The sequence below is a fragment of the Zonotrichia albicollis genome, chromosome 1 (assembly GCF_047830755.1).
Source record: "Zonotrichia albicollis isolate bZonAlb1 chromosome 1, bZonAlb1.hap1, whole genome shotgun sequence".
Lineage (NCBI taxonomy): Eukaryota > Metazoa > Chordata > Aves > Passeriformes > Passerellidae > Zonotrichia > Zonotrichia albicollis.
In genome coordinates this window covers 130,127,773-130,144,806 of record NC_133819.1, presented here as the reverse complement: position 1 = coordinate 130,144,806, position 17,034 = coordinate 130,127,773, and the positions used below count along the sequence as shown (strand labels likewise).

Sequence of the window (17,034 nt, the reverse complement as noted above, 5' to 3'; positions counted from 1 at the left end):
GCAAAAGATTGAAATTACTGACCTGGGTATTTTTAAATGACAGTGATATAGAGTGTTATATGCTATACACTCAACTAAGTGTTTCTAGGACACGTTAGGTACACCCAGTTTACTCCTGAACATTTGATCTCCTTGTGCTTGTAGGTCCATGGATGGCAAGTTGTGAATCTTGTGAGTATTTCTGGGTTAGAGGAAAATATGTTTATCCCTGCCAAGGATGGCTGATTCTAAAATACAGATTCCCCAAACATCACTTGAGAAGAACTAATAGAAATATCTAGGAGGTATAGAGTCTGTTTTAAGTGTTATTTTCATAGATTGAGGCACTTGAGTTTTTCCCCTATGTTTTTGTGGCTATTCATGTGAAGTATGTGAAAATACAGATGAGCTCTGGTAACAGAGTGCTTTTTAGTTTACCTGTCTCCAAAGCACCTTGTGGAAAAAGTATTTTATGGTTTTGCCATAGTAGATTTTAGAGAGAAGCTTTTACTGGTGGCAGTAGATTGAAAAATAGAAAAGTATTAGGAGTTTAAAGGGATAATAATTTTTATATTGATGTTTTCATTACTTAGTTTCCTGCTTCCATTTTTCTTGTTCTCTTCCCTCTTCTTTCTGTTCTGTTCTCATATTCATTCCCTGTGCCAGTGGGAATAGCCTTAATCTTTGAGGAAATTTTTAGTACACAGAGAGGATCTAACATCAAAAACTGTTCACAGTAACTTGAGATTTAGCTTAATGATTCCAGCTACTGGAAAAGATCAAAGGGGTCTGGCACTTGGACTGTGTAGGCTTGCAGAGGAACACAAGAGTAATGGTGCTGTGTGTGTTTCAAAGGGCAGAGGTTCCCCATAACAAAGTGCTAGGTGTAGACATTATTGTTGGCAAGTAGAAAAATCTTGGCTTCTTTTCAAGTGGAGTAGTGAATAGAGTTGTGATCTTTCAAAAAATAAGTAGTGACAAAATGTTCAAGCTCCTCTTATGTTTTAGAGTAGGTGGTAAAATACTTGGTATTCTGCATTGTTGGAATACATTGTCTCAGTTACTGTCGATCAGACACATTATCTGCAGCCCCTTGGTGTTTTTAGAGCAGAATTTGTTTCTAGTGAATAATGAGAACTGGCACTGTTCTTGGTAGAGTTTTGAGTGGATAGAGCTGGAAAGACGTAGGAAGGTTAAATGAAGACAGGTAGCCTGGAAGGAGCAGGATGTAGTTTTATGAAAATACAGAATGCAGAATTATACTGCTTGAGGTATTTCAGTTGGTCTGTTAAAAAAATGAAGGTCTGGAGGTTTGCTGACCTGGCAAGGCACTTCTTTTAAGCAGTTGTTTGATGCTGATTTTTGAAAGGAGGGAAGAAACAATTCATAAATATGGGAGTACACAATCCAGTGAAACACAAACCAGCTCTTGTAACCAAAGGAAATACAACTGTATGTGTACATGAAGGCAGGGTTCAAGTTATATGGAGTCTCTTTTGTCCTTTTCTGTCTAGAAAAAGATATTTAAACCACAGCAATGCTAAAAATACATTCAGTGCATTTCATCTAATATATAATTATTTCTATCAGTTGCTACAACTTGTAATTTCATCTGAATGAAGTCTTCTGAAAAAAAAGAAGCAGAAATTAGTCAGTGGTTTTTGTATTTAGATCCAGAATCTGTATCCGTTCTCTGACCTTGAAAGGTAAATACCTGGCTGCACACCTGAAGGCTTCAGGCCTGTTGATCCACAAAGTTAATATTAATTTAAAATCATATGGTAGAATCTATTAATTCAATAGACTTCTTAATAATTTCTTTTCAAATTGTAGTTTGTCTTCTATGCTTGTTATAAAGTCAAGGAAGATAATTTCCCAATCCAGGGACTGAAGGATGTATGGAGAGTGCTCGAGGAATGCGTCACTGTTATATAATAATGGAAGCTCTTGTCCTCACATAACTGCAGTGTTGGAAAGTGGATAGTGAAGGAGACAGAATTCCAGGAGGCAAAAAGATTAATTTGTAAGGAAGATCTTTTGAATTCTAGGGTCATATCATATCCTGACTTAGAGCAGTGTTTCTATAAAATGCTGAAAAATTAATTTTAAATGTAGGTTTTCAACATGTTCCATGATAATGGACAATGTATTTTATTTGATGATGGAAAACTAAAAATTGATTGTAAGATTTTCAAAAATACTAAAGGTTTCTAGCTGCAATTGAAGCCATCCTATATATATATACTATGATGTAAATATGCTAGATCTTGTTGAAAAAAAGTGTACCAAAGATTTCAAACTACACACTTAGGATCTTACAGTAATTTGATCTCAGTTCCACATGTGAAAAATGATTGACCATGGTCACTATCCAAAAAGAGGATGTGGGTTGTAATCTGATTATGTGAAGGGCTTGGACTTACTTTGTTTAGATCTATGGAACAATTCACAATGAAGTAATAAAAGAGTTGAGTACAAAGGTTTGGAAATCATGTATGGAAAGGAATGTCTAGATTAGTGATATATTCAATTTTCAATGTCCAGTTGTCAGGCAGGTCACATTTCAGTGTCTAGTTCTGTGTAGGCAACTGAAGTATTCTGAATCATTATCTAGGAATTTTCTCCTCACAGCTGACTGCAGAGCCTCAAGGCTCATAATGTTGGGGATCTAAATTAAATGTCCTGAGCTACCTAGGGGGAAAAGTATGGGCATGCTTTAATTTCCTATCCCTCCCATTTCTCCTGCTTTGAATTTTCTACATTTAAAAACGTCTGGATTATCTTGATTGTAGATAATAATATGATTAAGATGCATGGTAGAGTGGAATTGCACTGGCATGTGACATTTTTGTTTTTGTTTTTCTTTTTTGTTTAATATAACTGCTTGATTTTGTGGGCCTTGTTTATTTATTTATTTTGGTTTTTGTACTGGAATGTTATTTTAATATACATTTCTAAAGTGCTGAAGAGGCAAAAGCATGTTAGAAGACATTTTACTGTGTGTTGCATATTCAGTTTTCCCTTTTGGTACTCAGTTTTGGAAAGATATTAGTGTTTCTCATTATCCACTTATTTAAATCTTATTTAGTCACTGAATCCTGTTTATGAAGTTATTTCCTGTGATATCATATGGTGGATAAGATATGGAGGTATTTTGGTGAGCTTTATTTTTCTGTGCAACACCAAGCATCCGCTTAAATTTATGAGCCTGTTCTTCCTGTTTAGTTAGGTGAGAGTATTCTCTACAGAGAGACATTCAAAATATCTATATAGGAACCTTCTTGGGTTTTTGAACATACAGGGAAAGTACATCCTAACTTGATATTTAAGACCAATACCTGCAATTAGAGGATGTAAATATTCCTGTGGGTAAATGTCTCTCTTCTTGGGTTTTGGCATGGTTTAGCCCCAGTCAGTAAACAAGGCCCAGGCAGCTGCTCACTCATTCCCTCAGCAGTAGGATCAGGGAGAGAATTAGAAGGGTAAAAGATAGAAAACTTGAGGGTTGAAATAAAGACAGCTTAATAGGGAAAGTAGAAGCTAGTCACACAAGCAAAGCAAAACAAGGAATTAATTCAGTGTTTCCCATGGGCAGGGTGTTCAGCCATCTCCAGGAGAGCAGGGCCCCATCAGGTGTGACAGTTACCTGGGAAGGGAAACTCCATCACTCCACATGTCCCCTCTTCCTGCTTCTCCCAACTTTACGTACTGAGCATGATGTTACATGGTCTGGAATATAATTTTGCTCAGTTTGGGTCACCTGTCCTGGCTCTGTCTCCTCCCAACCTCCCATGCACCCCCAACTTCCTCCCCAGAGTGGCAGTAGGAGAATCAGGAAAGACCTTGGCTCTGTGTAAGCTCTACTCAGCAATGGCAAAAACATCTCTATGTTATCAACCCTGTGTTCAGCACAAAGTCAAACTACAGCCCCATACAGCCACTAGGAAGAAAATTAACTCTACTTCAGCTGAAACCAGCACAGGTTTGGTATAGAACATCAGCTTGCTCATGTAAGTTAAAGCATGTATTTTAGTTGGAATATTTTGCCTAAGACAGTGGACAACTACTAATCAGTACAAAACAGATCTACTGTATGTATTATCCAGTTATTTCTTTAAGCAAGTCCTAGTAAAGTTCACTGATGAGTAAAATTCCTTGCTTTCCTTCCTTAGGTTTTAGTTATGTTGTCTTCAGGTTCTGACATCACTGTAGTTTAATAAATATAATGCAGATTTTCCTTTAATCTGTTGTATTTTAAATAGCATATTAGATGTTATAAATTTGCCTTGAACAATGACAGGCAGTTTGGTTGGAAATAAAAAAGAAATAGGTTGTAGTTCACATAATCAAAGCACCTTCCTTTGTATTTGTTGCTGAAAGTGTTGCCAGAAATGTTTTAATATGGTATTATGTGCAAAAAGATTGGAAGTCAGGTAACATGACTGATTTAATTTTAGTTGCATATTAAAGTTTTCTATTCTTGGCGCTCCCCATTTTTAAAAATAAGTGGAAATAAAACCCATAGTACCACTTAATATAAACATGCAACAAATACTAAAGCAGATCCTTTTAATTCAAAATAGGAACTTTTCCCTTCCCATTTGATACAGATGTTAGTACTTCAGGGTAGTTGTTTTCAACATGTTGCACTCAGCTGTGCAAACTTATCTTTTTAGGGTCAAAGAAGAGCAAAAACCACAGCCGACACAGTAAGTAAAGTCTCTTCAAGATGCACTAGGCTTGACTTTTCTACCTTTGCCATGTTCTGCTCTCTGCACCTTTGATGGTATTAGCTTTCACTGATACCTGGTAGGCTGCAGGTAGTTTGTCATCTGCTTCCTGACTGGCTTGTAAGAGAGCTGCCTGTAGCTTCTTACTCCATCCACATGTTAGCTGGATGTAGGTTCTTGCTGCCTGCTTGTGAACTGGTGACTTGTAGAACTTTACTTTCCTTACACCCTTAGTGGCTGACTTAGTTCTGTAGTTCTGCAGCTCACATTCCCATTGGCTCTAGCTTTTCCGCCTGTCTATTTCTACTAATGTTGGATAAGAAAACATTTCAACTAGTGTGGTTTTGTTGGTTATTCAGTCACATTATTTGCTTGTTTAAACAGGTGGTTTCCCTTTAGTGGGATCACTGAGCTGGTAAATAACGTTCTTCAACCACAGCAAAAACAGCAAAATGAAAAGGAGCCCCAGACGTAAGTAAGCTGCTCTCTGTAGATTAAGTAACATCTGTATAGCATTAGAACATGATGTAGGGTATGTTTAAAATAATTTCCCCTTTAGAACATGCAGGTGAGGGCATTCTACAAGCTGAGCACTATTTGCTTTTCAACCCTTCATTTGCAAAGGGAAAACTGAAAATCAGGGTCTTACTATCCTTATCAGTAACTTAAGTGATTGCATTAGAGTACAATTTAAGGAGTTACTGCTACTGTGGTTATTTTTTTTTTGGTTTTTTTTTTTGGTCTGTCTCTTGGCAAACGTTCCTTATAATGAAACTTCTGGTCAAGTGATATGTTTTCTGTGCATGAGAAGCTGGAATGCTAAGACATGTAGCATTAATTATAGCATGTCTATGCATATGTGTGGTCTGAGTCATGCATAGAATGCTATATGAATCTACATAATGTCAGAAGAGCTTTCTAAGTACGAGGAACATATCATGTCATTTTTTTAATGCTTTTAGAATATCTGTAATGTTTCAGAACTTCAACAGATATAAGGTGAAATCTTGGGTCAATCAAAGCAGAAGAAATTTTGACTTTGATTGAGTCAGTATTTCATCTGTGAACCTTTTCTAGGATTTTTTTGCTATCGGAAAATCTTAAGTTTTAACTGAACCTGGCAAAGCTAGGGCATTGAGTCTTAGAGTAGCACTTAAAGCATGGGGAGGAAAATATCCCTTTCATAAAGAGAAACTAAAAATATTTATTATAAATTTTCAAATTGCTAAAATGTGTTTTGGATGTTATTTGAGCGTTAAACAGTTAAGTTGCTCTCTTCTTTCTTCTAGAGGTTTATACATTGGGAGTTCATGTGATAAAAAATGTTTACTTTTGAACTTATGCATAACTGGTTTAAAGCATGCGTATAACTTGCTAATTACTTTCCAAGCAGAATTAATTTTTATTTATTAATATATGTATTTAAATTGATCTTCATACTTGTGGGTCATGAAAGCTGTGATTTTTTTTTGAGTATACATGGTGAAAACATTTCATGAATTAAAATGGAAAAATAGGACATAAAATTGATGTTCTGTAAAGCAATGTATTATTGTGAGCTCTCTTTCTGATATTCTCACTTAACTGCTTATAAAATTGTGTACATATTAATAGTTGTTCTTTTGGTTACTATTAGAAACTGGCAATATTACATTTTTTATACAATACTTTGTATTCCCTGTTTTCTTAACAGTAAAAGTTTGTTCTGCTCACTAATGTTGTGAATATGAAGCCATATGGCTTTCAAGAAACTTAAAATACTGTATGGGTGGTGTAAACAGATGAGTTATAGTTAACAAAAATATTAAAAAATGATTACTGTTAGAATGGAAGGATCTTTTTGAATGATGAGCTCTTTGGGAACCAGTTTTGTTCAGTGTTTTTATTATGTTACTAAGAAATTAATTAATTGGTATACTCACTGAATTTTTAGGTACACTTCTCCCATTCTTGTGTTAACAACTCATGGCATGATTATATTAAAAATTATCCTGAAAACCCCAAACAATGGTTATGATGCTATTCAAAAGGAAAAATGCAAAGGGATGTTCTTTAGGGGTAGTTTATGTGGTTGACATAGGACAAAGAAAAATTGTGTAGGGAAATGATCTTTGGCAGAGAATCAGGGAGCCCTTGAGCTGTAGCCTGTATCCTGAAAGAGATTAATGTCATACAGGAATGTACAGACACTGGCCAGGAAGCACTGTGAAGAAGTGTTCCCACTGCTAGGCTTTGGTATGGTCTCATCTGGAATAGCATAGCCTTCAAAAATTATGTGGAGCAGTTGTAATTCAGTGGAGAGTAACAGGAATGAATAATTAGGTGTCTAAAAACCATGGTATGTGTTAGGAAATAATCAAACACATGAGTTAATTTAGCCTCCTAAAAGAAAATCCCAGGGAATGAAGGAGATGGACAAGTGAAAGGAAATTATCACTTTTCCATGTTCATCTCATGGTGAAGCTGAAAGGAGTAAACTTAAGTTGCATTAGGGAGGACTGAACTTGGTAGGGAGAATTTTTTAGTGGAAAGAAAACTTAAAATGCTTGCATACTTTGTTTAGGCCTTGTTTGGAAGCTGTGAAAATCCTAAGGAGCAGGTTTGGCAAATAGCTGTTAGAAGAGACACAAGTGTAGCTGGTCATGTGCTGGAACAAGAGAATGGACTAAATGACTTTTAAAAAAGTGTCTTCCAGCGCTGTTTATTTGTGATAATTTCATTAATGTGTTAATTATGAGGATTTGTTTTTGTGATTATTGTAAACATTCAGGGAGAAAATTGAACAGAAATACTAATGGTGCAGCTTTTAAATTTTATTTATTTTTCTGACATTAATGGTTTGCAAAAAAGTGTTGTACTGAGGAGCACTGTGGGACACTGGGGAGGAGAACAAATGTCCGTAGAAACTTTTACTGCTATTCATACATATTAGGATATTTTCCACTTGAAATTGCTGTTAGAATCTGAGTCTAATTTTGAGATATACTGATTGTCCATCTTTGCTGATGAAAAAGCTTATTTACAGTGAATCTGGGGAGGACAAAATGTGGTGAGTAATAGCAGAATAGGAGTAAGTAGTGTCTGAAAACAAGGTATCATGTTATAGGTTTCACTTTTGCTCTGGAAAAGGTATTTTTGTAGACCCATTGACCATGTATGCCTATGGGCAGAGGTAGGATTAGTCTGATGCTCTTGGACATGAGTTCTGTACCACAAAATGGTTGAGTTTGGAAGAGACTTCTGGAGGTCATCTTGCCCAACTTTCTTTTCATGCTGTCACCTAGGGACACTGTTTAAAACTACATGTAGCTGAATTTTGATTATATCTAGAGATGCAGACTCTAGAAAATGTCTGGGTAAGTAAGTTATTGAACAGGACTGGACTCAATAATGACCCCTCTAGGAACTGGCCTCCAACTAGACTTTGTGCCACTCATCTCCCTGCTCGGGGCCCAGCCATTCAGCCAGGTCCCAGTTCTACTTCAAGTCTGCTCATGCAGTCTGTACTTCATCAGCTTCTCTATGAGGATGTTATGGGAGCCAACGGGACAAGCTTTATTTGAGACAAGATGGACAATATTCACTGCTGTCCCCTCATTGCAGTAATTTCATTGTAGAGGGTCATTACATTGGTCCAGTATGACTTCCCTTGGTTAATGCCTACTGATTCCTGATCACTGCTTTGTAGTTCATGTTCCTAGAAATAGTTCCCAGGATTAGTTGTGCCATCACTTTCCCAGGAATTGAGATGAGTCTGACCAGTCTGTGGCTCTGTAGATCCTTATGCTTCTTCAAGATGGAAGTGATGTTTTCCTTTCCACAGATGTTTGGCACCTCTCCCAATTTTTGTGATCATTCTGATACTGAGAGTGGTCTTGCATATCTTGGCTTGATGAAGAATACTTCTATCTCCAGCACGTGTGTACTTCATCATGAGTTTTATCAGCAGTGTTGGAGATATTTCCCTATTTTAATCCTTAAAGAGTAGAAATTTAGTTGCCCTCTGAAGCAACTGTTTTGATGCTTAACAATCAGTCTGTCAATTTTTATTTCTTCAGATTTATAGGGTATATGTTTTGTAAAAGGTGTATTCGGGTTGTTTCTCATTAGGATGTGGTGGTCTTGTTTGACTTGGATTTGTATCTTTGTTCTGAGTGAATCTTGGAGTGTTGTGTAATGGTGTTAATCTCCAATCACAATAAAGGAGTTCCAGTGCTAGAAGGCACTGAAGATTCCACTATTGTAATATTGTATATTGGCAGTATTCAGCAATGAATACCTGAGAACACACATAAGGAGAAGGGTGTGCATAGAATGGTTCTGATACAGATATTTTAGTGACTTCCTGAGGCAGTGGCTGCATGCACACTGCTGGATTTATTCCCTGGCAATAAGGAATCTGTTTGCCACAGTTATTTGCAGTCCTGTTTTACACCTACTTGTATTCTTGGTTTCAGAACTTGGTGAAACTGAATTCTTCAACTTAATTATCTGTATGGAGAAATTGTCACTTTTTTGTTTTAAAACTGCTTCCTGATATTTTCAAAGGGAAGTGCTAGTGTTATATAATTTATCTATAATATGGACAACCTTTCCACATTTCTATTATGTTCCACACAGTCTATTATATTTCATAGTTATCCCTTTAAGCTGCAGAGTCAGAGTTTTTCCTTCTATAATAGGAACTGCTTATGGTCATTGATGTTTTCTTATCTCCTTTTAAAAGCCCAATTAGATCTTTTCAGTTAACAGTGATCAGTGTCACAGCATTCAAGATATGAGAGCTCTGTGTTTTTAAGTAGTGATTTAGGGAAGTTTCTAATGTTTGCTGCTTAAAGTTATCCAAATATTGAAAAGATAGTGGGTTTTATCCCTTTTCCCATAAACATTTTTGTTTATTTTCAGGCTGAAAGTTTGGTTAATTGCTAAGAACTGTAAGAGGTCCATCATTCAATTGGACAGCAGAAATTGAGCCTCTCTTCTTTTTTTTGGTAGTGATGAGCACATTAGTAATGAACAGTAGACAAAATAGAGTCAGCATCAAAAATTATTAAACATAATGCTTTTTGTAGCTAAATAATTTCAAAATAAATACATTATTTTATTGCCTTTTTGTACTTTTACTAGACTAATTCTAGGAGCGATTGAAAAATGTACATTGCTTAGCACAACAGGGATTTTTTTCTGCTAAAACTGGCTTGTAAATAAATAGATATTTGTTTTTTCTGGAAGTCATGTTATCACTTAAGGAAATGAAGATTGAAAATTACTGTAAGATGATACCTAGTAAAACCTTTTTGTGCATATTTTTCTGTAAATTAAATTAATTTTTCTATCGTGGTAGACTACATCAGCAAAACAGTAAAATTTTCTGTTTGTGAGAATTTCTACTGAATTCTAGTTCAACTAGATTGACTTTTCTCACATACTTAACAGAAATCAATGGATCATTAATTTTGAATTCTAAATTTACTGCATAAAGAATGTCTGCCAACCACAAGGTAATTTTGAATGTCTTCAAATTATCTAATGGGCATGTGGTAGCAAGCCCACATCAACCATTATTTAATGCAATTTACACTATATATATATACTCAGTGGGTTTATTTGCAGTCAGTGCAGTTCCTGTTCAGGCTGCTTTTTTATAGAACCTGTTAAAAACACTCTACTTGAAAAATAATTTCAGGAAAGAGAAAAATAGGTCTCTGCAGCCCATACTCGTGACATTGGAGTCATGAGAAGTCTAACATTCTGCTGTGTTTTCTTGGGCAGCAAGATAGAAAGAAAACAGAGTAAATGAGTTAAAATTATAATTTGCAGTATATTAAAAAAATACAGGCAGATTGTAGCTACTGTAAATGAAAATAGAAATCCGCAAAATACCTCTTAACTATGAAACTGGTTTTGTCTCCTTAATGTAGTGAATATGAGGTACCAAAAGAACTTCTGTTGCTTTGGTCATTCTGAGGTAGTTTTGATGGCTTGTTACATCTCTTACTGAGACTATTAAATTTACCATTTGCAACATGATGTGGTAGTTTCCTGACTGTATGGTTGCTCTGGACCTTTTTCTAAAAATATTCAATACAAGAAAAACTTGTCTATGTTGCTTGGATTGTTCACAATGTTTGAGGTTGGGATACCCTTTTAGTGAAGCAATGGCTTGTTAAGCATTGGAAGAAACTGCCTAGGGAAGAGATGGACTCACCATCCCTGGAAGTGGTCAAGGAATGACTGAATGTGGTGCTTGGCATGGTGGTGTTCAGTCAGAGGTTGGACTCAATATTTGAGGTGTTTTCCAATCTTAACAACTCTATGAATATAGTAGAACTAAGTTTCATCAGCAGACATGCTGACAAATATGTATAAAACATTATATAAAGAATAAATGCTTGGTACAGGTAAATATAGAAATCATAAGAAATATATTTCTTATTGTAACCCAACTGATCTATTTAAATCCTGAAACATACATGGTTTTGTAATTCAGTAGAACCACAGAATATGGTTAATTAAAAAGGAATAGGTGCTGCATTAAAAAATTAATGAAGTTTAAATAAAGAATTTTAAAAAGATCAGGGAAAATGTAAGAAACCTATTGTCTGTTTGTGAAAGAGCTAAACTTGAACCAAAAACAAGGTAGTATGATATAATGAATTCCTTGAGGATCTGGGGTTATAAAAACAGACTTGCATATAGAGAGAACACAATCAGAAGTACTTACCTGGCCAGCAGTTGGCATTAGGGGCAAGGAAAAGGTGCAAGAAGTCCCCCAAAATGACATAATCTCTGTTTATATACCTTACTCAAATAATAAACTAGATAAAAGAATAAAAAGGGAAAATATCAACTTATTTATAAGGTAGGGCTGAATTGGAGCTATATCTGACCTATTTTGTGTACTAAAATCTCTAGATGTTCTGTGCTATATAACAGAAGTAATAAAACATATAATATGATTGAAGAAGGGAGTGTTTCCATATGTACATGCATAAAGGTGTAAGGTGATGATTTCTAGACAATATATTAACATAGAACTGCTCCTAAAAGCTTTCTGGGAAATATTTTCACTCTTATTTTTGCAATTTCTCAGGGTTTGTGAATGTCACAGGCTGTGGCACTACTAATATGCTGACAACATCCTGATTTGAACTGCTTTCAAAAATAAATAGACAGTACCCCTAGAGGGATGACAGGTTGTCTGAATGAGATAAGCAAATAGATTTAGAAAATGCTGGCTTAAGCTTAACTTAAGACAGAAATGATACTCTTATCTTAAGAGGAAACCATGTAATGCCTGCCACTGAATCAGTGAACTCAAAATGCAATATTTAGGACAGAAGCAAAAGGTGTTCTTGCAAGACATAGAGGCTCTATACACTCATTTTGGCATTAACTGTAATCCTAATGAACACTTAAATTTTTATGTTCCAAAGCAGAATCATGCATTTCATTCTGTGAAGAATTGATGCTAAAAATCATGCATCAATTTATATGATTTATCAAGTCTTGATATTAGGAAGGTCAAAACTTCTAGAGAAAATCAGACCCCAGCTGCTGCACTCTACTGGCTCTACATTATTCATGATAATTTAATGTCATTCTCATTAAAATGGCTGGAAATATTGTATTCTGTGAGTGGAAGTGATGTGAACCCTATTTTACATGGAATATTACTATTCCCAAGTAACATTATTCCGAGAAGTGGCATAAGATGGTTTTGACTTGCTAAAGGAAATCTTTTTTTTTCTTTAATGAGAAGTGACTATTCAGTTCACAAACAGCTGCTATGATGTACAGAGGTTTTTTAATGGACTATCTATAAATTTTCAACCATTCATGGTACATCAATTTTTATTTATGTCAATTTGAGGGAAATTCAACTTTGTGGAAGTAACTTTTTAATAACTGTTTTTTCTTTTAACAAAGGAAATATTGCGAGAAGTGACATTCTTAGCTTTTTTATGGAGTTTCTATTTTGATAAAATAACCTCTTAGTCACATTCATGGAGATGACTTGGCAGAGACTAAGCAAAAGGAAAGAAAAAGAGAATATCTTCTATTTCTTATGTTTTGTTAGTTTGGTAGAAAATTTCATCAGCTTTTTGAATATGTTTGCCTTTCTCTTCAAGCAGGGAACAATTGTCTTCAGGGAAAATAAAAAATACATGTGTGATAGTATGCTGATGAATTGTGGTCAGGTCCACGATTCTCATTGTGAACATAGCAAATACCAAAATCTGAACTTCCATGGGCTTTGTATTATCTGAATCACTTTGCATGGGATGTTTTATGCCAGTATTTGCCCTCTGGTAATTTTTCATTTTGAATTAATATTCCCATTAAAAATAACAGCCCAGCACAAAAACTTTCTGCTGTAGAACAGCAGTTAGAGTGCTTGAAGCTGAAGGGGAGCCTGAGAGTTCAGCAATTCTCTGGCCTTTGTGCACAGACATAATCCTAGTTTGAAACCTAACAGAGAACCAGAATGTCCAGCCAGGCTGTGCTTCGTGTATAGGATTTCTGGGTGCCAGTTAGTTGAGACAATTACTTTTAATAGTACAAATATTGTTTTCATAGACTGTCTTCTTCAAACTCAAGACTGTTTTCCTAGTTTAAAGATTTTCTTAGCTCCCTTTGGCAAGTTTCCCATGTATTTTATTTTGGTTCTCTGTGCTACTGCATTCTGATAAAGTTTTCCTCACCATGGATATTTGTTATTTTGTCAGTATTTTCTGTATTCTAAACATTTTAAATTTAATTTAATATTATTGGATTTGGAGAATAGAACAACACATTATAGTGTTTTCTGTATTATTTAGTTTGAAAATATGCCAAAATAGTTGCTTATAGGTTAATATTCTTCTTTTTGGTTGAATTTTCCAAGAGAAAATAATAAGCTTAGCAGTCAGAATCATAAAATCAAAGGATGTTGGAACTAGTCAGACTTTAATGGAGCTGATCTCTCTCTTCCCTGAAGCTATGCTTCTGTGAGTCATGCAGCCACCCTCATAGTACTGTAAATGTAAAGAGTATGTTCAGGATGCACTCACACAAGACAGCAGAGTTATGAGTGTCTGTTTTCATCACTTAGGAAGAATAATTGTGACTGACTTGGGCTTGCTTTGGCAATACATCTTCTGTTTTTTTATGAAAATTGCTAACTTGAGCTTTTTAGTGTTCAATACTTGTAATTAGGCTCACCTGGTATTATAAGTTAAGAACTACTTTCTCCAGGGATGATTCTCTAGACTTTTTGCATGAGGCTGTAGATCAAAACAGTCCTTTGGTTCCTCTCCTCAATATATTTCTCCTTATCTCATTCTTTCTGTTTCATCCTTTTGACATTTTACCTGGAAAATCTCAGCATGGCTTTTACCAAAGAGGAATAACCTCCCAGGGTATTGAGGTTATTGAGGAATCACACATGAGTAAGGGTATGAATAATGTAAAAGTGTTAACTTGTATAGTTTTTGGAGAGCCGTATCTTTATTCAGAGTAATTCCAGTTTTTGTTTGGTGTGGGTGTTTTTTTCCATATAAACTGTTAGTAGGAAAACATGAACAGAAGATACCTTCATTTCTTCTGCTGTGCATACTACTGAGTGATTGAAAAATTTCTGGAAATAACTAGAAGTTTAATTATTGTATGAATTGGGAAGAAAATTCATCCAAAAAGATTAATTGAAGACAATTCTGATCACAGATTTGAAGTCAGAGATGTTATTTTTACCACTAAATAAACTTTTATACGTTTCCTGAAACAATCTGTCTTTACTAATTACTTTTAACTATTTGTATCAAATACATCAGGCTTCTTAAATCAATAGTGATTAGTGCAATAAAAAAGACTTTCAACGGGTAGTTTTAATGGACAGTAATTTGATATTAAAAATATTCTAAATATTTCTATTTTGCACCACAGGTAGCGATATCATGATCAAAGCATAATGAAAAATGTTGAATAAATATTCAGGAAAGAGGAGAGATTCAGTGACCATGGTTGAATCAATTATAACACCATAACTGCATAAATACCCTCAAGATGTTGGATTGAATTCCTGGAAAATCAGCAACTAGGTTCATGAAACAATACCAAATTTCAGAACCAGGAAGCAAGTTCTGAAACAATGTCAGTAATTCTAGACATGGATCTGGTGGATACCTTTTAACTCTATGGAGTTGCTTCATACGGAAAATGTTTGGTACTTCACAAAGTCTTCCTGTGTGGCCTAAGCCATATATATTAAGGTTTACTACTAAATTCTGGTGCTGAGACTGGTTTGTATCTCTGGAATGACTTCTACAAATGACCCAGCTGTGGCCAGTACTGAATGCTGATATGGGCACTTCCAGCTGCTAATGATACCAGTGGAAACCGTGATGCTTTTCATACTTAGTTTGACTAGCAGTGGGTATTTTTGCTTACTTGCAGGTTGAAAGCAGAACCAGACCTGTCAGTCAAGAGTATCTGGGGAATTCCTGTCCCCTGGAGTCAGGGAACACAATTAGGCTTGCTGAAAATACAATTAGGCTTCCCAGCTGCAGAGCTTTTCAAGTGAAAGTTCAGTAATGTTGGTTACATGCTTTTAAATTCCCAACTTCTTTCAACAACCTTTCTGTTAGATTGAAACCTGTGAGTTAATGCTGTGTTTGTCTTTGGGAGGGTTTAGTCTCTTTGTGTACTTTTAATTTGGTGTATTTGCAGTGGTTGTCATATAATTTTCAGAGTGAAGATGAGTCAAGTGTTATCACTGTTGTCTTGTTTTATTCTTTTGATAAGGAATAGTTGTAGTATTTTCTCAATTAAAGAATGAACATTTAATTATATTTTTTATAATTAACTGAAGTGTTGTTGAGGGGCAGTAAGGCTAGAGGAAAAAAGTGTCTATTCTCCCTTATTTAAGGCAGGAAAGGATTGGACTGATTTAGAAAGGCTGACTACAGGATGTGGAGCTCTGCCATGTTTACTTACAGAAGACCTTCTAGATGAGACAATTGTCTTTTATCACCAGGAGAAGATTTTTGTTATGTGATGGTAGTCTTCACTCTAGTTGTGGTTTTAGAGATTTAAGGACAATTGAACAGGTAGTCAGAACATTCAGGTGTGCTCCAAAAGGAGGCCAGTCCACAGAATATTTTTATCATGAAACCCTCCACCAGCCCTTCTATTTCCAGATGAGTGTAGTTTTTACTTTTTCAACATCATCATCATCCCATTTGCTTTTACTTGTGCACTCATGGGTGCTTTCTGTGATGATAGAAGAATTAATATAGATTTTTACAAAGTAGGAAATTTACCTATGTCTTCCAAAAATGTTTTTCTGATTGTTCTGTAGAGAGAGAAAGTAAATTCATAGTGATGTGGCTCCTGGAGTATCTTGGACTCAGAACAAACACAGACAGATGGTACCAGAGTGAGTTGATCAGAAGCCTGGGGTGAGGAGGAATACTACTGGGTACAAAGTCTCATCTATGAATAACATTAACAGACGGTGAAGATTCTCACAGAGCAAAAAAAGGCACGGTCACAGAAACAAAAATCCAGTTTTTACTGAGGAATATTTGGAATTTGGATTTGTCACTGACATGATTCAGTTGCTCCAAAATTTGAAAACTGGTCAGTAACTCAAGTTACTCTTTCACATGTCACCTTTTTCTCATCCTTTAGGAAGTTTTGCATCCGTGTGTATATTCTGTTTCAACTGCTGATTAGTAAGGATAGGTTTGTTGTAGGAAATGGATTTTCTTACTTCAGTGTGAGGCTATGAAGCAGCGAGAACTTAGATTTTTGTCAGCTGGAGGAGTCAGGCCTCTCATCTCAGGTCTAGTTTATCCATGTATACAGAAAACAGTTTTGGAACAATTGTGGATGCCCCTTCTCACAGTTATATACCTAAGAGCTAAACATTTTATTGTTTCTAGTGCAGTGTTCACCAACAGGGTGAAAACCACTAATATTTGTATGACAAAAATCTGATGAACAGGTAACTTCAGAAACAGCAGCATGTTGTCTGTTTCAGGATTAAATGTGACTTTAAATTAGCAAATATACTGTAGTCATATTTAATCATGTCTAGTGATGTTGCTGCCGTCTTCTCTTTACAGTATCTATATTGAATTTTATTAAGAAAATATTAGGCTGTGGGATCTGTTGGAAACTATTCTTTGAAAGATTAACTATTGGATTTGGGACTCCATTGTGTACATTTCCCATTTCCTAGCTGTTACAATACTAGTTACCTATGTACACTAAATGAATATTCTTTCTTTGTTTAGACATGCAACATTGGTAAGTTGTGATAATCCTAGGATCACAACTTTAT

At 35.4% G+C, this 17,034-nt stretch overlaps 1 protein-coding gene across 37 annotated transcripts in view; it reads left to right on the top strand.

Moving 5' to 3' along the window:
• The window catches only part of RIMS2 (regulating synaptic membrane exocytosis 2), a 457,129-nt gene that overhangs the window by 67,688 nt on the left and 372,407 nt on the right, over window positions 1-17,034 (top strand). For 25 of the 37 annotated variants that reach the window (XM_074553702.1, XM_074553753.1, XM_074553734.1 and 22 more), the window contains exons 2-3: window positions 4,656-4,688; window positions 5,094-5,180. The exons of the other annotated variants lie outside the window; for them this stretch is intronic. In XM_074553702.1, the coding sequence (XP_074409803.1) occupies window positions 4,656-4,688; window positions 5,094-5,180 (120 nt within the window). The remainder of the gene's footprint in view (window positions 1-4,655; window positions 4,689-5,093; window positions 5,181-17,034) is intronic. 37 annotated transcript variants of the gene reach the window in all.